Source organism: Alexandromys fortis, unplaced genomic scaffold (assembly GCF_014885135.2).
Source record: "Alexandromys fortis isolate MF-2015 unplaced genomic scaffold, M_Fortis_MF-2015_v1.1 scaffold_74, whole genome shotgun sequence".
NCBI lineage: Eukaryota > Metazoa > Chordata > Mammalia > Rodentia > Cricetidae > Alexandromys > Alexandromys fortis.
Genome location: NW_026068008.1, coordinates 303270 through 325180, shown reverse-complemented (window position 1 = coordinate 325180; position 21911 = coordinate 303270). Strand labels below are relative to the sequence as shown.

The window sequence follows — 21911 nt, the reverse complement described above, 5'->3', positions numbered from 1 at the left end:
TCTCTTCTATGAGGTTCAGTGTAGTTGGCTTTATGTTGAGGTCTTTGATCCATTTGGACTTGAGTTTTGTGCATGGTGATAGATATGGGTCTATTTTCATTCTTCTACATGTTGATATCCAGTTATGCCATCACTTGTTAAATATGCTTTCTTTTTTCCATTTGATATTTTTTACTTTTTTATCAAAGACCAGGTGTTCGAAGATGTGTGGATTGATATCCGGGTCTTCTATTCGGTTCCATTGGTCCTCCTGTCTGTTCTTATGCCACAGTTTATTTTTTAAATTATTGTTTGACTATTTATTGTATGTGTCTTTGGGTGTGAGTGTGTGTCACAACTGTTTGGAGGGCAGAGGGGCTCCCTTTCCTTCATATGGGTTCTGGGATTGAACTCAGTTCATTAGGTTTGGTGGCAAGCATTATTGCTCTGGCTCAAAACTCGCCAGTTCAAGTGTATATTTTGTTGAACTCTCCCCACCCCAGAGTAATCTAGATATGAATCAGTTCCTTAGCCAGTCTATTCTGGTCCCTGTATAGCTAAGCTCTTTCCCTGGGCCAGGAGATGCCAAGTTAGGATGGTCCACACTGAAAAGCTCAGCTCAGCAGGTGCACTTGCTGCCAGCTTGGTTCCTAGGACAAACCACCTGATAGACAAGAGAGAATGGACTCATGCAGAGTTGTCCTCTGACTCCCATAGGTGCAGCGTGGCGCCTGTGCCAGAACTGCACAGATACACCACAGGAGGAAATGGACAAAATGTAGTAACGTTCTTTTAAAAAGATCCAAAGAACAAAAGGAATATTTATTTTTAGATTTGTTCATTTTTAAGCATGTAAGTGTGAGTGGTGCATGGAGGTCAGAAGAGGGTGTCGGGTCCCCTGGAGCTGCAGTTATGGGCGGTTGAGAGCTGCTATGTGGGTTCTGAGAGTTGAACCCATGCCCTCTGGAAGAGCAGTAAATGCTCTTGAACACTTAGCTGTTCCTCCAACCTCAGAACAAAATAATTTTTTAAAAAGTTGGAAAGTTTAAAAAGTGAAGACTCTGCACTCTGCAGGACAGCGCTCAGCCGCTGGCTTACTGCTTTTCTCCAGTCTGCGCCCTCTCTGGCGGTGCTTATGAGTGTCTGATGTATGTACATAGAATGGTGCTGGGCTTAATCCTAGGAACGGACAACTGGCCTGGGAAGGGAGGGGTCAGTTCACTGGGGAGAGAATTAGGGAGCAAAAGTTAAGGTACATGTAAGGAGAGAGGGAGGGAGGGACGGGGAGGAAGGAAGGACATGTGACAGAGAAGCAGTTCTGTGTGTACCTACCTCATTTGTTTGTCTTTGTGGGTGGCTTTGGCCAGTTGACAGGTTTTTATCTGTGTTTTGCTTCTTCATGTGCTGTGGTTTGTGAAGGTTTTATTTCCTAAGAAAGGTTTGTCTTTATCTGTATATCTATGATTTTATATTTTGTTTGAAGAGAAAGAAAAGTATCATTCTTTTTGCCTGAGAAGAAGCTCTGGAAAGTAAGCTCAAAGAAGTGAGACCAGTGGTGGAAAAACACCCTCGTACCTTCCAGGCCGGTCTCCTGGCCAGCCTGGCTGGGAGGGGCAGAGTGGACGTTGTCCTGGCAAAAGGTATGTGGGGGTGGAGGAGGCTGCAGTTTGGGCCCGGGGTTCCGCCTACAGCCGGCACCCTACCTAGGCTGCAGACCGCAGTTACTGCCTATAGCTACATCCCCAGCAACGGGCACCATGGACAAGCAGGAGTCACGGTGCCCTCGGCCGGGCCCCCTCAGGCTGTTTGTCCTTACTTGCCTCCTGGTGAGTGCCCCCCAAACAGTCCTCTGCCTGAAGGTATTTCTCTCTTCACTGCTCTTGTGGTTTTGAGCTGTGAGCAGCTTGTGGGAGAAGAATTGAGATCCTTGGAAGTCCTCAATGTCCTGGAAGCTGTCTGGTGTCTCAGGGTTACCAGCTCCCCTTCATGTCTGCCCTGTGGGGTAAGTGGGGCTGTCTTCCATGAGGGCAGGACACATGAGAATGTCGGGACGTTCCCTCCTAAGCCCTTTGCTGTCGCGCTGATCATCGTGCTCTCCTGCCCTTTTCTCGGGCTGCTTTCTCATCTCCGAAATGCCCTAGGAAGCAATGTCAGACGTACCGCAAGTGGTGGGGAGGACAGGACTGGAGGAGAGGCTCAGGCCCAAGGTTCTCTCCATCCCGGGATGCTCATTTGGGGGGATTGCTCCCCTTCTCTGGACATTATTTCTTCATTTGCATAAACTGCTGTAAATCTCTTGTGACGATTTTTGTTTGTTTTGTTAAGTTCTGAATTTGTAGCCAGGAAAACATAGAAACTGAATGTTGTGTTGATGTCAAGGTATCTACAAATTCCTTTAAAGTAGGTTGGTTAACAGGTTAAACCACTGGGTTAGGTGAGGCTTCCTCTGCCTCCCCGCAAGCTTGTGAAGCCAACTAGCCCTTAAAGGCCAGGCAGATACTCCAGGACACTGAGGAAGAAGCCTAGCATGGTGGCACACTCCTGTTATCCCACCACTCAGGAGGCTGAGGTGCAGGGATCCCTGCAAGTTCGAGGTTTACCTGTTCTACATAATGAGTTCAGTCCATCCAAGGCTACATAGCAAGACCCTGTCTCAACAAAAAGAGAATGGCTGGATCAAATAGGAACTAACTGAACAGATACATATTTTCTATAAGTGTAAAATTAGCAAAGACACATAGTAAAGACATAAAAGATACAAAGTATCCAAACTTTATTGTGTAGAGACATTTCTTTAAAACAAGTTTGGGGAGGTGCCTTAGTCAGTAGGACGCTTGCCATGAACCTTGTTCGGATCCCCTGCACCTATGTAAAGAAGAGCCAGGCACAGCAGCACATATCTGGGACCTCATCACTAGGGATGCTGGGGACTGGTAGACCCCTGGAGCAGTTTGACCAGCAGCCTAGCTGAATCAATGAACTCTAGGTTCAGTGAGAGACCTCCTGCCTCAAAACCAAACTGGACCCTGGGGGCTGGAGAGATGGCTCAGTGGTTAAGAGCATTGCCTGCTCTTCCAAAGGTCCTGAGTTCAATTCCCGGCAACCACATGGTGGCTCACAACCATCTGTAAAGAGGTCTGGTGCCCTCTTCTGGTCTGCAGACATGCACACAGACAGAATATTGTATACATAATAAAGAAATAAATATTAAAAAAAAACCCAAAAAACAAACTGGACCCTGGACAAAGAACTACCGGCAATGGAGGAATTGTGCGAGCAGGAAAACTAGTCTTCCCTAGGGATGAGCCCCTAACCGGATGGCCATTACCAAGTGGTCAGTCCTGAAACTGATCTGTCTGTCTGTCCGTCTGTCCGTCTATCCATCCATCCATGTGTAACACTAGATAGATTGAACAGGTTGTATTTATATATTTATGTGTTTATATATATATATATATGTGTGTGTGTGTGTGTAATAGTAACAAAGAAAAGGAGGGGAAATGGGGAGGATTGGAGGGAGGAAAGGGAAGGGGAATGATATAATTATATTTTAGTTTCCAAAGAATCATTATTTTTTTTGAGACAGGGTTTCTCTGTAGCTTTGGAGCCTGTCCTAGAACAACCTGTAGACCAGCCTGGCCTTGAACTCACAGAGATCCGCCTGCCTCTGCCTCCTGAGTGCTGAGACTAAAGGTGTGCACCACCACCACCCGACAAGAATAATTTTTTTTAAAAGGTAGAAGATGCCCTACTCTGACCTTTGGCCTTCACAAGCGCAGTGCATCTACACATCTATGCACATGTGCACACACAACACACAAATTATAGCCAGGGCTTTTCCCGTTAAATTGAATGGTGACTTTGACAGTGGTCAGTATAGCTGCCTTCAATTATAGCAAATGTTTCTGTCAGGGAATGTGATCCTTTCCACCCATCAATTTTGCGTTCATTCATTTTCTAAACTGCCACCCATCATTGGGTGCACACTGACCTTATGTGCTTATGGTCCTTTGTCAGTGTCCATGAATACTTTTCACTATCCGGAGTGCTAAGGTTCTTGTCCAATGGGGTAGGCGATAGCAACTGCGGTCTACTTCAGTTCTGATCCCTACCTGCTAGATGACAATAGTGTCCCCTCCCAGCCGCGAGTCAGAATTGTCTTCAGACATTGCTAAGTCCCCTGGAGGACAGAAATCACCCTGACTTGAGTTTGGGCCCCCTGCCTCTAGTTACTTTGAGCTGAGGGCTGCCTTAGGTAACACGGGATGGTCTCCTGCCTCTTAGTATGTTGGCTGTGAGCTCACCTCACGCTCCCAGGGCAGTTAGTGTGAGTTTGTTTTCAGCATGTGTCCCCCTTCCCCCATGCCTGCTGCCTGAAATGCCCCAGATCTTAGTTAATTCAGCAGAGGAACAGGCAGGCTGCCTCCTCCCTTTCCAGTAACATTAGCATCTTGATTCCTTTTTTGTGGGTCAACCTCCCCTTGATAAGTGTTCCTTTTGCTTACAGCTCTGCTCAGGCCTCATGTTAGGGAACTCAGGGGTCACCAATCTCTGCCCTGGCTGCCATTGAGATGTTAATTAAAACAGCCGGATAGTGAAAAGATTGAGCCACACTGGGAAGAGGATGAAGACCCAGTATCCCCTAAGTCCGTTCTCACTGTGATCGGATCTGCACACGTAGGCTGTCCAGGTCAGGGTGGCTCACTCACTACTGACCCGTCGTTGTCTAGGGTCTGGTCTCCAACAAGGTGATTCAACAAGTGTCAGCAGTATGTGAAATCTGTTTCTGGGAGGCGTCAAGTACAGCCTTTTTCTTTTCCCAGCACAAGCATCCTGGGCAGAAGGAGAATTCTCGTGCCTTGGGTCCACTGTTTCAACAACTGTATGGTCCATTGAGGAATCCATGTACTGTAGCAAGGCCAGTAATACTTAGAGTGGGTGGTTCCCAAACCCTGCTTCCTTCACCACGTTAGCTAATCTTGACACTGCCATCTGACTTGCATTCCTATAGTTCATTTTACTAGCCTGCAAGTATTTATGCAGAGCCATGTGTCAAGAGGTGAACTGGGGCTATGGCCATAAAGCACAGCCCTTCCCTTGTGTTGGGGATCCCAGGCTGTGCGTCTCTTCTCATGAGAACCCGGGCACCTCAGAGTCAGGCAGCGGGGTGGCAGGGGTCCCCATCTCCACCTCTGGTACCTCGGAGTCAGGCAGCGGTGTGGGGGATTCCCCACCTCCACCTCTGGTACCTCCTAGTCAGGCAGCACGGGGTGGGTAGGGGATTCCCCATCTCCACCTCTGGCACCTCCGAGTCAGCAGCACGGGATCGGGGTGGGGTCCCATCTCCAGCTCCTTATTGAGACTGACAGAAGGGGAGGGAGTACCTTGTACCTTGTCAGAAGCCATAAGCTGTTAGCCGTATTGACAAGATCCAAATCCCTCCCTCTAGTGCTTTTATTTTTGCCCTGTAAACCAGACGAGTTTTCATTAAAGATGCACGGTGATAGCTCCTTGAAGCTGGTTCATTTTTTCTGCCTGGCTGTGGAGTCAGTTCTGAAGGGTAGGATGCTGTGTTAAAATGGAGGTTCTAGTGGAAACTGTAGGAGGCCAGAAGAATTCAACCAGAACATTAACATCTAACTCAGGGCATTAAAAACATTGCCTAGGGGTCTGGAGGGACAGTTAAGTGGTTAAGAGCACTGGTTGCTCTTGCAGAGGACCTGGGTTTGTTTCCCAGTGCCCACATGATAATTCACAACCATCTGTAACTCCAGTTCCAGGGGGATCCTCTGGCCTTTGTAGGCATCAGACATGCACATGATACCTGGACATACATGCAGGCAAAACACCCATTGTAGCTGGCTTTTTTACTCTTTGGGGCCCACCACCCTACTCCCAAATAAATAGAAATTTATTCTTACTTATGAATGACTAGTTTTAGCTTGGCTTGTTTCTAGCCAGCTTCTCTAGCTTAAATTATCCCATTTCTCTTTAACTATGTTTCGCCTCTGGGCTTTTTATCTTTATTCTTATCTGTTTTTTTCCTTCTTACTCCGTGATCGGCTGTGTGATTGGGTGTCTGGCCCCTGGTGCCCTCCTCTCCTTTGCTTTTTCTCTCTCCTTGCTTGCTCTCTCTCCACCCCCAGCCTACATTTCTCCTCTTCTTTATTCTCTCTGCCCACCAGCCCCACCTATCCTTTCTCCTGCCTCGCTATTGGCTGTTCAGCTCTTTATTAGACCAATCAGGCTTTTTAGACAGGCAAATAATCACAGCTTCACAGAGTCAAACAAATGCAACATAAAAGAATGCAACACATCTTTGCATCATTAAACAGATGTTCCATAGCATAAACAAATGTAACACATCTTAAACCAATATTCCATAACAACCCATACATACGGAAAATGTTTTTAAGAAAGTAAAACGACAACAAAACATTCAGGGTCTGTCAAGAGAGTCAGAAGCCATGTGGTAACATAACATGGAGGGAGGACAGAGATGCTCTACAAGAAAGCATGAGTCCGGGTTGGGAGACAGGAGGGGCATCCTTGCTCAGTCTGGCTGGGTCACAGCCTGACCTAGGTGGCCTCTGTCCTTTGAATGATTCTATACTGATGCTGGAATGAAAGGTACTTCAGCTCTTCCTCCCAAGCATTGTCATGAAGATAATAAGAAAATGATAACTCAGCTGTTTTCTCCCACAGTTGCTCAGGATCTGAGCCAGTGAGTGACTTCCTAAACAGACTGCTTTCTGGCCGGTCTCCACTCCTCACCGGCCCATTCTTCTGCTCTGATGGCCACTCTGTCACCCCCCTACTTCAAACCTCCACCGCACCTGCACCTACTCCAGATGCACATGCCCCGGTTTGACCCCTTTCTTCATAATTCCTTCCCTTCGTAGTTCATTGCCTTCTGATCTTCTCCCTACCCATAGAAACAGGGCACTCCATACCCCATACTCCATACCACTCCATACCCTAAAGGTGGTTTAGTGCCTTAGTGTCCGCATCAATAATCTGACTTACTATTTCAATCTTATTCAAATGGCATTTTGGTTTAAATGTTTGTCCACAGGCTCATGTAAAAGTTGAATACTTGGTCCCCAGCTTGTGGTATGGTTTGAAGGGACATAGACTCTCTGGAGAAGGTAGGTCATTGGAGGTGGGCCTTGATGCTTACGATTTGGCTTCTCCAATTTCTGCTTCCTGGTATAGCAAAATCTGAACAACCAGCTTCCACACATTGCCTTCACCATGATATGATGGGCTACCATTGTGTGTGTGTGTGTGTCCCTGCATGTGTTTGTGCAACTGCACACACATCTGTGAAAGTCAGTGTTGAGTGTCTTCCACTGTTGCTCTCTATTTATTTGAGGTAGGGTCTCTCACTGCACCTGGAGCTGATTGCCTGGCTAGACTCTGTTCACTGGGCCCCTGTGAGTCTCTCATCTGCCTCCTAGCACTGAGATTACAAGCATGTGCTGTCATGCCCAGAGTTTTGCCTGGGCATCCAAGTCTTCATGCTTGCCCAGCCAGCACATTAGCCAGTGAGCATCTCCTTGGCCTGACTGGATTCCCTTAAACTAAGTCCAAATCAATTTTGCCTCTGTTAATTTGCTTCTTGTCAGGTATCCGGTGGGAACAACAGCAAGAGAGACTAGCATGGGAAATTGGTGTGAGAAGCAACCTGTTGGTGTGCTGAGCTCGACTCTCCTGTTTGCTACACCTCTGGAAGTGATTTGTGGGAGGAATCTGAAATGGTTTGGAGTTGTGGGCTAGAGAACCCCTGGACTGTTGTAAATAGAGCCTGTGGATCATTGTGGTGGCCGTTGAGAGGACCAGAACGACTGTGAATGTGGGTGGCAAGGATTCTACTGGGAGCCAGCAAGGGGAAAGCAGCTGAACTTGTTAAGCTATTGGCCCTTAGGAGAAATGAACCTTAGCTGCTGGGGCATTAGGAAAGGTGCCTTAGGGCAAAATCCTGCCTGTGAAAAACTTCACTGCGAATTCATTTGAAAAGAGAGTGCCCGGCTGGAACAGGCTGCCCAGGGTCGTGGTTTTCCAGGCTTAACCTTAAAGGCACACAGAGTACACTGCATTTGTGGTCTAAGTGGGGCAGGCTACATCTGAGCTGGCAATGGAACTTGGATACTGGCATTAAAGGCGTGTAAAGGGCAAGAGTTACAGGATCTATGTCTGCACCGCTGGGTCTGTGTCTGCCCTGCTGGGTTTTGCTCATGCGTTGGCTCAGTTTTCCACATTGAGCCCCTATTCTTCCCTTTGGGAACAAGAATGCTCGCATTAGGGTACTGCACACATTTTGAATTATAGGGGCACCCAGACAGGAGACTGATTTGAGTCTCCCAACTTTGAACTTCTGTAGAACTGTAAGGCTCCGAGGACTTTTCAAGATAAACTGAATATAATGAATTTATATATATTATTTATATATATGTTATATATATAATGAAATTATATATATTTGCATTGTGAGGTCACCATGAACTGACAGGGACAGGTATAGAATGTTCTGGGCTGATTATGAAGTGTTCCTGGTGGGCTCGAGCGTTTGAACACATTTCCTAGCTGATGGTGTGGCTTCAGACACGGTGAAACTTTCAGGTAGAGGCTGTTTACTGGAGGAAGTTGGCTGCTAGAAGGGGCCTTGTGATTTAGCGCCCAGCCAGCCTCTGTCTGGTCTCTATTTCTTGGCAAGATCACTACCACATGCCACAACTCTGCCTCTTGCCCTGCTTCCCCAGCCACACAGACCATGTGTAAGCCAAGTTGCTTCTCATTGTGACAATGAGAAAAGTAACCAATAGAGAGAGAGCACCTTCTCAGCAAAGCCTGCTTGTGCTCCGCCCCCAAGGAGAATCTACTTCTTGGCCATTCTAATGCTTAGTCCCAGTAGCGTGTGTTGCAGGATTTTAAAACTGGTATGTTTGCACTCAAGCATGCACCATACCTGAAACAGTTAGATGAATGCAAGTGAAATTATTCACTAAAGCATTAGGAGAGATGAGTGCTTACCATTAAAAATAATCTTCACACATGCTTCAGTGAGCGGCAGCCACAAGTACCTGCAGTAACAGTTTCGTGCAATAGAAATGGATTTGAAACCATCCAGACTTGAGTCCAAATTCCAGCTTCAACATTTAAAGCTATGGTTTGAGAAAGTTTTGTGTCTTATTGATTTGTGGTCCTCCATTCTTTTCCTTAGCTATAAAACACAGAGGAAAACATCTAGGCATGTGTACTTTGTGTATGTGTGGGTAAACGTATGTATGGGTGCCAGAGGTCAGCACTGGTGTATCATTTTCCAGGAGCCTTTCATCTTGTTATTTATTTATTCAGTGTGTATGGGTGTTCTGCTTGCACCATGTATGTGCCTGTCCCCTGGGAGCCAGAAGAGGATATCAGATGCCCTGGAACTCGGGTTCTTAGCCACCATGTGGGTGTTGGGAATTGAATTCAAGTCCTCTGGAGAGATGACTCAGCAGTTAAGAGCACTGCCTGCTCTTCCAAAGGTCCTGAGTTCAATGCCCGGCAACCACATGGCGGCTCACAACCCTCTGTAATGAGATCTGGTGCCCTCTTGAGGAAGAGACCTGGGCAGTCGTCCTCATCAACTTAGACCATGGAACCCAATGTGGACAAGTTCAACAGAACCACCATATACGGGCTGCCATGCATGCTTCAGCATTGCCAGGGCATAATTTTCCATATTTCCAGCTTTTCCTCTGAAACAGCATTCAGTGCTCTTAACCTTGGCTTATTTATTTATTTATTTATTTATTTATTTATTTATTTATTTATTTTTTGTTGGGGGTGGATAGGGTCTGCCATTGGTCTAGAACTTGCTGAGTAAGTGCCAGGAATATGCTGGTCATCCGCTAGCCCCAGGGATCTCCCAGTCTCTACATCTTCAGTGCTCCGATTACAAGCGTGGGCCACCAAATTCAGGCAATCTCATTTAACTGAGCTAGTTTCCCAGGACCCTGGGCATGAACATTCTAAGGAATTATTTTGTGAATGGGGATGATGAGATGATTCCAGTCTGGTGGAGCCAGGAGTCACTGACCCGTGCTTTTCTCTTGTACCTTACAGATCCTGGTGGTCATCCTGACGTATCCTATGCTCAGGACCTTCTCCCTCTGGTTCCACTCCTCCCTCACCAGGAACCATGTCTCTGGCACTTACTCCATTGTTTTTGTCAACTGTCCCAATGAGCAAATTGCCAAAGATGTTGCCAGGTATAGTGCGGGGCTAGGTGATGCCCCTACATGAGCAGGAAGCTACCAGGGTGCTCCTAGGGGCCACATTGTGTCCAAAGATGAACTCCATACTTTCTGTTTTGGGTGGGATGAGGAACCCATTGGATGACCCTGCTCAGAATGATTTCAAGGCTGATCCTCCTGCTGTGCTAGGGAATGTTAAGTCATTGATGGAGCAGAATGTGTGAGACCCATAGAGATAGGTGACTTGATGGAGATCTTAAAGGAACTGTGAAGGCCTCCATGGGGACAATTTACCCCCCCCTCCCAACTGCTAGTCTAACTTCTTTTCTCATCCCCTTAGCTCAGTTCCCAAGGTCTCATGATAAGTAAGGAAGTAAAGGGCTCAAAGGAGGAGCAGGGAGAGCAACCCCTCCTTGGAACAGGGGAGGAAATCTACCTGGGAGTAGGGTTCTGATAAGGCGTTTGTCAGAAACCTTTAAAAACAAAAACAAACAAACTCCAACCAAACAAGGGTATCACGTGGCAGTGGAGGGCAAGCATGCTGATCCCCTCTCTCTTCCTTTCCTTTTGAAGTCACTGATGCCACCCTGGGGCCCCACCCTCATCACCTCACTAATCACCCTCTAAAAGCCCTCTCTCCAAACTCATTAACATGATTTGTGGGGTTAGTTCTCAGCACAGGAATTCCGGGGACACACACAAACCTTAGCATTCTGCCTTTGTGCCCCAGCATTCCTGACATTACGTGTAAAACATTGCCCCACCATCCCCATAGCCCTAATGCTCAACCAGCTATAGCACTAGCTTGTGAAGCCAACAAGCTGCCTGCTTCTAAAGGACAATGGTGAAGCAGGCATTTCCCTGGCTACATAAGCAAGTAGTAAGGAAAGCTGGTCCCAGCTGTCTTGGGGTTATCACTGCTGTGAGAAAGCACCATGGCCAAGAAGCAAGTTGGGAGCAAAGGGTTTAGTTGGCTTATGCTTCCACATCACTGTTTACCATTGAAGGCAGTCAGGACAGGAGCTCAAGCAGGGCAGGTACCTGGAGGCAGGAGCTAATGCAGAGGCCGTGGAGGGGTACTCTTACTGACTTGCTCATTGTGCTTGCTCAACTTGCTTTCTCATAGAATCCAGGACCACTAGCCCAGGGGTGGTGCCACCCACAATGGGCTAGGCCTTCCCCTAACAATCGTTACTTCAGAAAGTGCACCACAGTTTGCCTACAGCCCATCTTATGGATTCATTTTCTCAACTGAGTGTTTTTCTCAAGTGACTAAAGCTTGTGTCAAGTTGACATAAAAGTAGCCAGGACCCCATGTAAGTGTAAAATTCTATAGCACTTTAACTCTGAAGGCTCAGGATAAATTCCTGGATACAGTGTGGTGGGGGAGGGACTAGGTCTTGGCAGTCCAGCCTCCTCAGCTTTGACGGGCTCAGCTTAACCACACTGTGCTGGTAGCGCTGCAGCTTTGGGTCTTGGTACTAGCTTAGTCCCGGCAGCTCCTCTAGCATTGCCTAAGCGAAGACTGGCAGCTGCAGTTCCCACATTTTTACTTCATTAATTACTTCCCAAGGTCCTCAACTACAGTTTCATTAAGAATTAAGTTTCCAACATAAGAATTCTCAGGGCATATGTAAAGCATAGCATGGGAGGGACACCCTAAATGTTTCTTTACTTAGACTCAGATATTCCCAGTAATTCCCATCCCTTCCTTCTCTTAAAACCTTGGACTTGCTCCAGTGGTCACCCCCTCTCCTTGCTTTAGGGCCATATTGGATAAGAAGTTGGCCGCTTCTGTGAACATCTTGCCTAAGACGTCATCACTGTGAGTTTTGCCAAGGCCTGGGAGGGGACTGGGAGTGTTAAGATCGGGCCCTAGATGACAGAGAGAGCATGGGGCAAATGTGAGCCGTTGAATGTTTCAAAGGTGTTTAATCAGCACTGCACAGTCGACTTGCATTCGGAGATTTTGTTTGTTATCAGTTTATATCTCCCAAGGAAGGCAAAAAATATGTTGTGTATAGAGAAAGGAGAGAAAAGTCACGCTGTTTGCTCAACTGCTCACATCGTCTGAGCATGGCTGCTTAACTTGCCTTAACTTTTGATCTCTGAGCCTCAGCCTAGGTCTGTTGAATTAGCCTCTCTGAGGCTGAGGCCTAAGTTTCTGAATCGTTAAAATGTTCTCTAGAGGCTTATGCATGTAGCTCAGTGCAGAGTGCTTGCTTGCCTAACATGCACAAGGCCTGGGGTTTGCGCTCCAACATAACAAAAAAGGAAGAGGCAAGAAAAGATGGAGGGGAGGGTTGATGGAGGGAGAATAAAGGGAAGAAAAAAGGAAGGGAGGAAGGAAGGAAGGAAGGAAGGAAGGGAGGGAGGGAGGAAGAAAAGAAGGAAGGGAAGGAGGGAGGGAGGGAGGAAGGAAGAAAGAAAGGAAAGAAGGAAGGAAGGAGACCTCATGAAATCTGAGTTAGGAAACTATCTTCAATAGATAACCTTCAGGAAGGCACTGATAGGTGCTGAATGTATTTGTTAGAATGATTGGACAGACTGACCTGTGGGGCCTTGGCCAACTCTATACTTCTTTTATGGGTTCGTAGTTAGGGTTCCTATTGCTGCGATGAAACACTAAAACCAAAAAGCAAGTTGAAGAAGAAAGGGTTTATTTGGCTTACACTTCCACATCACTGTCAAAGGCAGTCAGGACAGGAACTCAAGCAGGGCAGGCACCTGGAGGCAGGAGCTGATGCAGAGGCCATGGAGGGTGCTGCTTACTGGCTTGGTCCTCATGGCTTGCTCAGCCTGCTTTCTTATAGAACTAGGACCACCAGCCCAGAGATAGCACTACCCGCAATGGGCTGGGACCTCTTGTATCAGTCACTAAGAAAATTCTCTACAGCCTGCCTGCAGCCCAGTCTGGTGGAGACATTTTGTTAGCTGAGGCTCCCTCCTCTCTGATGACTCTACCTTGTGCCAGCTCAATGGGTTTGAGGAAGATTGTGGCAACTTCTCTTTAGTAATTTACCTACTTGGGCAGGTTTGACAATTTGCCAGGTTCCTCTTGGGTCTCTTACAATTTGATTTTGTTCTCTTCTCTAGGTACTTTTGGAAGGGAGAAATAGAAGAATCCACTGAGATCTTGTTGGTAAGTGAGGATGGGGCAGAGGAGTCTTAACAGGACAATGAGTGACATCAGGACCATTTTCAGATCCGAATTAGTGATGAGGCTGGGATGTAGCTCAGTGATGATGTCTTACATGCACATCAATCAACCGATCGTGAAGATTGCCCCACCTGAGATGCCTGAGGTCCATTAGCAAGCGAGTGACCTGGGCTGGTATCCTGGGAGGATGGAGGGTTGAGCTGGCTTCAGGTCCTAAGTTGCTGATTGATTTTCTTCCTGTCACAGCTAATAAAGACAAAGACTTCCAAGGTCTCCAGGCTGTCCACCTATGTGAGGTAAGGCTTCTCACTCACGAACCATAGTACTAGGTCTGGATGTTCTGGTCACTGCGTGAATGAATGTGGGAAGAGGGAGAGCTGGGTTTAGCGATCGTCTCCTAGAGACTCCGTGTCCATCTGGGCGATGGAGAGTAGAACGAGACAGTTTACACTGGTGGCTTCAAAATATCGGTCTCAGGGCCTCCTCATGCTTTAGAAAGATTATTCAGACTCATGAAAGCTGGGTCAATTTCTAGCTTGTTCCGAGTAACGCAGTCACAAAGCTCACTTTGAGTCTCAGCGGTTGACAGCAATGACTCACAAAGTGAGGTCTCTTTACCTCTGAGGTCTCCAAAACTTTGAGAAGTCCACGAACATTTTCAGTCATAAGTGCCAAGGATTTTGAAAACTGTTTTTAGCTTACTTGACAATACAACCATTATATAGTAATAACACAAATATCATGGTTTTTGTTTGTTTGTTTGTTTTTGAAACAGGGTTTCTCTGTAGTTTTGGAGCCTGTCCTGGAACTAGCTCTTGTAGACCAGGCTGGTCTCGAACTTATAGAGACCTGCCTGCCTCTGCCTCTCGAGTGCTGGGATTAAAGGTGTATGCCACCACTGCCCGGCACACAAATATCATGCTTCTATGAAGAGTACTCATTCTTTTTCAAAACCAAGAAGTTAGTGAGAAAATGGTGTCATTCACATTTTGCAAATTGTGGCTTAATAAGATGGCTGCTAGGGACAGTTTTAAGTTTACAATGACAAATTCAAGGTTTCAAAATTTAATTTTTTTCTTGCAAACAATTCTCTCATTGGCAACAAGGACATTGTCCCCTTCTACCTCTACTATTGGAGATGGGATCCTGTGTCACTTCAGACCTACTGAATGGAACTGCATCCCAAGAATCGTATTTAGTGATTCTTGTCCACATTACCACTTGAAGCATTGGTCTAACCTGTTGCCTCAGTGCTGGCCATGTGTTAGATCACTTGGAGATATTTTTCAAATGTCCAACATAAGCACTACCTAATGGATTTTAACTTGGTTTGTCTGTGAGAGGATCAAATGATTCATTATTATTATTTTATTCTCTCATACATTACATCCCAACCTCATTTCCCCTCCTTCCACTCCTACCAGTCCCTCTTCCTACCCCTTCTCTCCCCAGATCTCCTCTTCCTCCTGTTTCCCTTCAAGAGAAAGAAAGAAAGAAAGAAAGAGAAAGAAAAACAAACAGGCCTCCCAGAGATATCAACCAAATGTGATATAACAACTTACAAGAAGACTGGACACAAACCCTCATATCAAGGTTGGACAAGGCAACCCAGGAGGAGGAAGAAGGGTCTGAAGTGCAGGCAAAAGAGTCAGAGACACCCAGTTTCCTGCTGTTAGGAGTCCCACAAGAACACCAAGCTATACAAACACAACGTATATGCAGAGGACCTAGCACAGACCCATACAGGGTCTGTGTTTGTTGCTTCAGTCTCTGTAAGCCCCTATCAAGCCTGGTTAGTTGGTTCTGTGGGATTTCTTGTGGTGTCCTTGATCCCTCTGGCTCCTACAATCATTCCTCCCCCTCCTCTGTGGGGTTCCCTGAGCTCTGCCTCTTGTTTGGCTGTGGGTGTGCATCTACTCCCATCAGTGGCTGCATGAAGACTCTGATGACTGGCTAGGCACCGGCCTGTGAGTATAGGAGAATATCATTAGGAGTCATTTCATCGACCTTTTATTGGGGTGGGGGGGGAGGCAGTCATGCTTGGTTCTATCTGGGTCTCTGGAATGTCCTGCCTCTGGTTCCTGGCCATCCAGACAGTGTCTGGTGTGGGCTCCCTCTTGTGGCATGGTCCTCAAGTTGGACCTGTCATGGGTCGCCACTCCCACAGGCTCTGAGCAGCCTTTGCTCCCACACATCTTGTAGGCAGGGTGGATTGTAGGTCAAGTGTGGGGTTCTCAAGGGGCACCCCAGGTGGACTGCTGTGCTGCCTGGGCTACATGCCCTTGCTCTGCATGGTAAGAATCATCTCCTCACTGTTGCGGGAGGTCCTTCCGCTCCTCCAACCAATAGCTGCTGAGATACCAGCCCATTGGGGCATGGTCTCTCTCCCTTTAAAAAAGCGGCTACTTCCCTCCACTCTCTCTTCATTTCCTGCTCCGCCGGCGACTAGACTCCCTGGTTGCTCAGAGGGCTGTTGTCTGGGATGGTGATCTGTAAGTTTTTTCCTCTTTAAATAAATACCACCCTATTAATCATAATTCCAAACTGGTGTGGCATTGTTTGTGACTTACGCCTTCACCTGGCACCCACCACGCCCTCCTGAAGGTTGCTGTGAACACCTTCAGAAAATTGCTTCGCTCAACTGCCAACTGAGATGAAACTAGCACACAGGTTATACCATGAAAGACCTAATTAATGACGCCCCCATTCAGCAGGAAGCAGTTTGGAGAGAAAAAACTGCGCCCATGTTCTCAAATATGGTTTATAAATGTTCTTTTACATTTAAAGGGGGATATGACATAGATATAAATAATTTGCATTGGTATGGATTTTAAGGTCAATTTTGTTATATGTATATGCATATTTCTAATCTTGATTAAGGTATTGTGATTGTGTGTTCACTTTTAAAATGTAATGTATAATTAGGAAATATAGGTTGCTAATGGATAATCATCAATAATAGTCAAGCTTGTAGTCATGTTAGTTAAGATTTTCTAGATATGCATAGATATATTTTAGATAGGCAATCTTCATATCTTTCAAAGACTACAGAATAGGACATTTAATGTTTTAATAACTTAGGGTTTTTCATGACAATGAGACACTCTGCTCCTGGCAGCACCAATCTACTTCAAGAAGAATATGGGCATTGAAGAGGATCCTTATGGAGTCTGATAGCCATTTGGGCAAGAAAACTGCTCATGCCTGGACTATTGCATAAACTGGACACAGAGAACCCTCAGCGAGAGGACTACTGAACTTGCCTAAAGGTGAGATGATCTTTCGGGGTTCCTGATTCATGAAAGAGTCTGCAAGACATTCTTCAGGACAAGCAGATAGTGACTGCCTTTGAAATTTCCTGCTTTGTGGAAATGTCTGCTGCAAACTATGGGCCTGTAGGCCAAAGATGGATGCCCCAATGGTACAGAGGAACTTTGGGTGACTGTCCAGGCAGCGAGATGTCTCTGTCATTTCTAGAGTTTTGATTTCTTGTTTGCTTAGGTAATATTATATCCTTCTGGAGTCTTTGAAGGAGTTGAAGAATAGTTAGTTATAGTTATAGTTTTCCTTAGTTATGATATAGATTATTGTAATTTTTACTTGATAACTGTTTTGTTATATGTAATTTTGCTCTGTTAAAGTTAAAGCCTTCTTTTTTTGTTTAAACAGAAAAAGGGGAAGTGATGTGGGAGTGTCATATATCAATCTGTTGATTTCATTGGTTAAGCAATAAAGAAACTCCTTGGCCCTGATAGGTTAAAACATAGGTGGGAGGAGTAAACAGAATAGAATGCTGGGAGGAAGAGGAAGTGAGCTCAGACTCAACAGCTCTGCTCTGGAGCAGAGATGCCATGCTCCGCTCTCCCGATAGCTCTGCTCTCTGAGGCACATGCGATGAAGCTCCAACCCAGGATGGACTTAGGCTAGAATCTTCCCGGTAAGCGCACCTTGGGGTGCTTACATACATTATTAGAAATGGGCTAGTCCAGGTGCGAGAGTTAGCCGAGAAGAGGCTAGATAGAAATGGGCCAAGCAGTGTTTAAATGAATACAGTTTGTGTGTTGTTATTTCGGGCATAAGCTAGCCAGGCGGCCGGGGTGCTGGGGACGCAGCCCCGCCGCTCCTATTACAACACCTCACATCTTAGGGAAACTAGGATTTTGTGGCCATAGAGCTGTAAGCTGAGACTCAGTTCTGACTTCAGAGAAGACCTTTTTGTCAGCAGAGGCGAGGGAATAGGTAGCTTGGCTGAACCGAACTGTAAGCTGTGAGGGGCAGCTTCTGGGTCAGGAGAACTTCAGAGTTCTGCTTCTTATGTTGAAGCCTGGCTTCCTACTTGATAGTTGCACCATAATGCTTGTATTAGTATATGTGTATATTTTTGCCTCATCTGTCTATCTATAAAATGGGTACCAAACTACCAGGTTGCTATACATATTAGACTATATGCAGTATACCTATGAAGTGTTTCAACAGTTCATCTTACTGCTAAGGTGTCTGATTCTTTCAATTCTATATGTCTCTTTATCAAAGAAGATTCTGGCCTTGGTGTCCATGAAAGAAGCTTGTCAAACTGATAATCAATCCTACTTATAAAACACTATGATTAGTTAACCACGTTAGCCCATGAGAACTTCCCAATGACTCTACTTTGATCAGAAAGTAAGCAAAGAATTATTTCGTTCATCTGACACGAGAGACTGACGTGAAGATGGCTGGCACTGGGCCAGGCTTTGTAAGGGCCCCGTGGGTGAAGGTCAGGGATTATTTGGCCTTGAGGCTCAAGAAAGGGGAGTTTGGTTGATTAGCAGGAACAGTGAAGGTTTTCTAGGTAGGATGGAAAATACAGACTTTGGGGAGGGGCAGGAAGACACAGCCATGTGTGTGGATGGAGGTGAAAAGAATAGTGAACATGAGTGTGTGCAACACTGGTCACTAGCTAGTTCTCAGCAATCCAGCCAAAAAGGTGTTTTTATCCCTTTCTGTGGAGACATTCAGAGAAATTAAATCATTTGTCCACAGTCACTGACACAGGGCAGACAGGGATCCCAGCTGGGAACGCTTGGGGCTCATCGGATATGGGAAGTGTGCCAGCAGCTGGGGAGGCTGGGATGGGAGCCGCACAGACCAGCTCCAGCCACTGTTCAGTTCACATTTGGGCACCACTTGTAATGTGAGCCACAGCGAATATATTCATCAGTTTATTAAGGGATGCAATGGGGAAACAGACTCACAGATACAGGACAAGGGATCATGAGTTGCAGAGTCCTTCCGTTTAGCCCAGGGAAGCTGGGGATCGATCACATGTGGTCACTTCATGCCACCTGACCTGGTCTTCACCACCAAATAGAGAGCGGGACCCTTCTCTCTCTCCTAATAAGCGGTCATGTCCACAGACAAGAAGCACACCTGAAGGCTGGTACCCCAAAGATATTGGTGGAATGAGCTCCCACAACACACAGAACTAGTAAGGGCAGACACAGACTTTGAACCCATACGTCTAAGATTCTAAAGCAGCAGCATTCAACCTGTGGGTTGAGATTTGTCACAGTAGCAAAATTACAGTCATGAAGTAGCAACAAAATAATTTTATGGTTGAGGGTCACTACAGTGTGAGGAACTGTGTAGTTTTTTTTCTCTTTACTCTTTGGCTTTTGTTGGGGGCCTGCCACCCAGTTCTCAAATAAATCACCATAGAGTCTTCCTTAGCTTGGCTTGTTTCTAGTAAACTTTTCTTTTTTTTCTTTCTTTTTTCTTTTTCAAAAAAAGATTTCTCTGTGTAGCTTTGGAGCCTGTCTTGGAACTCACTTTGTAGACCAGGCTGGCCTCGAACTCACAGAGATCTGGCTGCCTATGTCTCCTGAGAGCTGAGATTAATGGTGTGCACCATCACTACCCAGCTCTAGCCAGCTTTTCTTAAATTATCCTGTCTACCCTTTGCCTCGCCTCTGTGGTTTTACCTTTCTCTATCTCTGTATAACTTTTCTTTCTCATTCCATTGCTGGCTGTGTAGCTGAGTGGCTGGCCCCTTTATGTTCTCTCCTTGGTCTAGCTCCATCCTCTATTCTCTCTGCCACCAGCCAGCCCCACCTCTCCTTTTTCCTGTCTCACCATTGGCCGTTCAGCTCTTTATTAGATCATCAGGTGTTTTAGGCAGGCACAGAAACACAGCTTCACAGAGCTAAACAAATGCAACATAAAAGAATGAAACATGTGTTTGCACCAATAAATAAATGTTCCACAGTATAAACAAATGCAGCACATCCTAAACTAATATCTACAACAGAACTGTGTTAGAGGGCCGCAGCATTAGGAAGGTTGAGAACCACTGCTCTAAAGGTGCTGATCCAGCCCAGAACCTGCTGAATAGGAAACAGGCTCAGGCAGGCTGGACCATGCAGGGCATTAAGCTGTGAGTTGCAGCTGCTTGCAGGGGCCTCCAGAGAGCCTGCGGGCTGGGTTTTATCATGTAGGTTAATCCTGTCATCATCACTCAGAGTTCTGCTTTCTTTCCAAAGGTTGGCTCATCCTTTTGAAATCCCAGAGGTCTTCAGTATTGCCATGGACCACGGAGATGCTCGCTATCTGAAGTGGCTCGAGGAGGGCATGAAGGAGAACTAAGCTGGCTGCTGAGGCCTTTCCTGACTGCTCTGGGAGAAGCCGGCCTCTGCCTCCCCAGGGGTTCCTAACAGCACAGAGGCGACCTGTGCATGCCCAATGAAGGGCTGAGAATTTCAAGGTGTGAAGTGAAGGCCAGCCAGGTCCGCAGGAGCCGAGTGCAGCCTGTCATAGAGTGCTGTGCATTTTCAGGCAGCCAGAGGGTGTGAGGGTGAGGACTGGGGGCAGAGGGGCGGTGGTGGTGAGCGCACTGGGCCTACTACCATAAGTGCCCCGATGTAATCATTCCTCTGCTTCTTGTGGGGACAGAGAGCCTTTCTCACCTGTGTGTGTGTGGGATAAATGTCTTCCAAAAAACAAACAAACAAACAAATAAAAAAAAACTGGTATGGGTTCTTTTCAAAATGATGAGTCATAGGGATAGAATTTCAGGGGTCAGCAGAATTGCTTCTTTGTTAGAGAAGCTTTTGTTGCTCCTGAACTTGCAGAGGTAAGGCTGGGAAGGGGCTTCTTGAGCCTATGCAGTCTAGGGGGAATATATGGGTTTCAACGCAGCCTCGTGAGCTGAGGATAAGTCCTGACTCTTACTAGACCTATTGTAACAGACATGTCTCAGCCCTGGGAACCTGCTGCACCAGTGTTCTTCAGCGTTGCTGTACAGTTTCTGGGGCTGAAGAGGAACCACCGAACTTCTTGAGGAATGCAGCCCCATCCATGCCCCGAGTGAAGCTGCTGGGAGTTTGTAAATCGTTGCTGTGATCTCCCCATTTTATGCATTATCAAGAAAAATTGCACTTCGTGGAATTTCATACAGGGAGGCACACGGAATTATAGAGTCTAACAGTAGTTTCTCATCTCACGAGAGGGCTCTCCGGCACCTGTTGCAGGGATCTATAGTGAAGAGAACAGTGAACATAGGATGCGAGCCCAAGGCTCTGAAAAGGGAGAACGGAACTCTCCATGAATCTCATAAGGGAACTCCACGATGGGGGACCACAGGGAGTTGGAGTCAGGATCCAGACAACTATGGTGTCCTGGCCTCTTCTATGAGGGGGTGTTCCATATGCCAAGTGGAACATGTCCTAGTTCTGATAGCTGCTGTGTCTCCCACCTTGCGCTCCAGATACCAGATGGTGAAGGGTCTCCAAGGGCCATCAAACCGCCAGAGAATTCCACTGGTACTTTTGATGGTTGAGGAACGGTGATGTCCTTGGTCTTAAACCCCAGTTTCTGATGTATATACAAGTCTTGAAGACATTATTTAAGATGTTCTAAGGACCCCAGATAGGCCATCATTGCTGCTTCTAGGTCAAGTCCAGTTTCTAGATCTTCCTTTCAGGACCTGTTTCCATCAGTGTCTCAGTCTTCCCCTCTGTGGCACACGTCCCTGTGCTAATGCTGTCCCTTCTACCCGGAGCTACTCCTTGAAAGGCCTCTCTTCTGGGCTGGGTCATGAGGTGCTGGAGGTCAGAGGCGTGTCTGAATCTTCTTGGTCTGTTGCACAAGTCTGGGAATTATTTCCCACATTGACATTTCAGTTTCAAGGGTTTAAATAAAAACTTTCTTTATAACAAATTTACTTTTAAATTTTGAAATAGGCAATATATATATATATATATTTCTCTTGGATTTTCTTAAACTCTAAGAGAATGTGGCCTTCATTGGTTCATTTTTGGTGTTACATATACCATCATAAAAGCCTTTCTTGGTGACCTGTCTGCCACCGTGTACAAGAAATGGGAGAGAGGCACTTGCTCCCCATCTTATCCTTGTAAGTTAGGCTTATTTTTTAGCATTTTGCTGATGAAATCTGAGGTCAGAGGGCATAAGCCACTTAAAGATTTATTTATTTATTGTGTACACAGCGTTCAGCCTCCTTGTATGCCTGCAGACCAGAAGAGGGCACCAGATTT

The 21911-nt window shown here is 46.3% G+C and overlaps 1 protein-coding gene across 5 annotated transcripts in view; it reads left to right on the top strand.

Moving 5' to 3' along the window:
• LOC126513352 (protein CutA homolog) overlaps nucleotides 1–21475 on the top strand; it is a 27003-nt gene extending 5528 nt beyond the window's left edge. Inside the window, exons 1-7 of one of the 5 annotated variants that reach the window (XR_007595304.1) lie at nucleotides 1626–1805; nucleotides 10090–10235; nucleotides 11986–12045; nucleotides 13317–13362; nucleotides 13627–13676; nucleotides 14805–16649; nucleotides 19899–21469. Coding sequence is in view for 2 of the 5 variants with exons in the window: in XM_050161697.1 (XP_050017654.1) it covers nucleotides 1737–1805; nucleotides 10090–10235; nucleotides 11986–12045; nucleotides 13317–13362; nucleotides 13627–13676; nucleotides 19899–20001 (474 nt within the window). In the remaining 3 variants the exon portion in view is untranslated. Of the gene's footprint in view, nucleotides 1–1625; nucleotides 1806–10089; nucleotides 10236–11985; nucleotides 12046–13316; nucleotides 13363–13626; nucleotides 13677–14804; nucleotides 16650–19898 lie in introns of those variants that run through there. The other 4 variants (XR_007595303.1, XR_007595305.1, XM_050161697.1 and 1 more) reach the window with 4 other exon arrangements.
• Nucleotides 21476–21911: the final 436 nt, after the last annotated feature.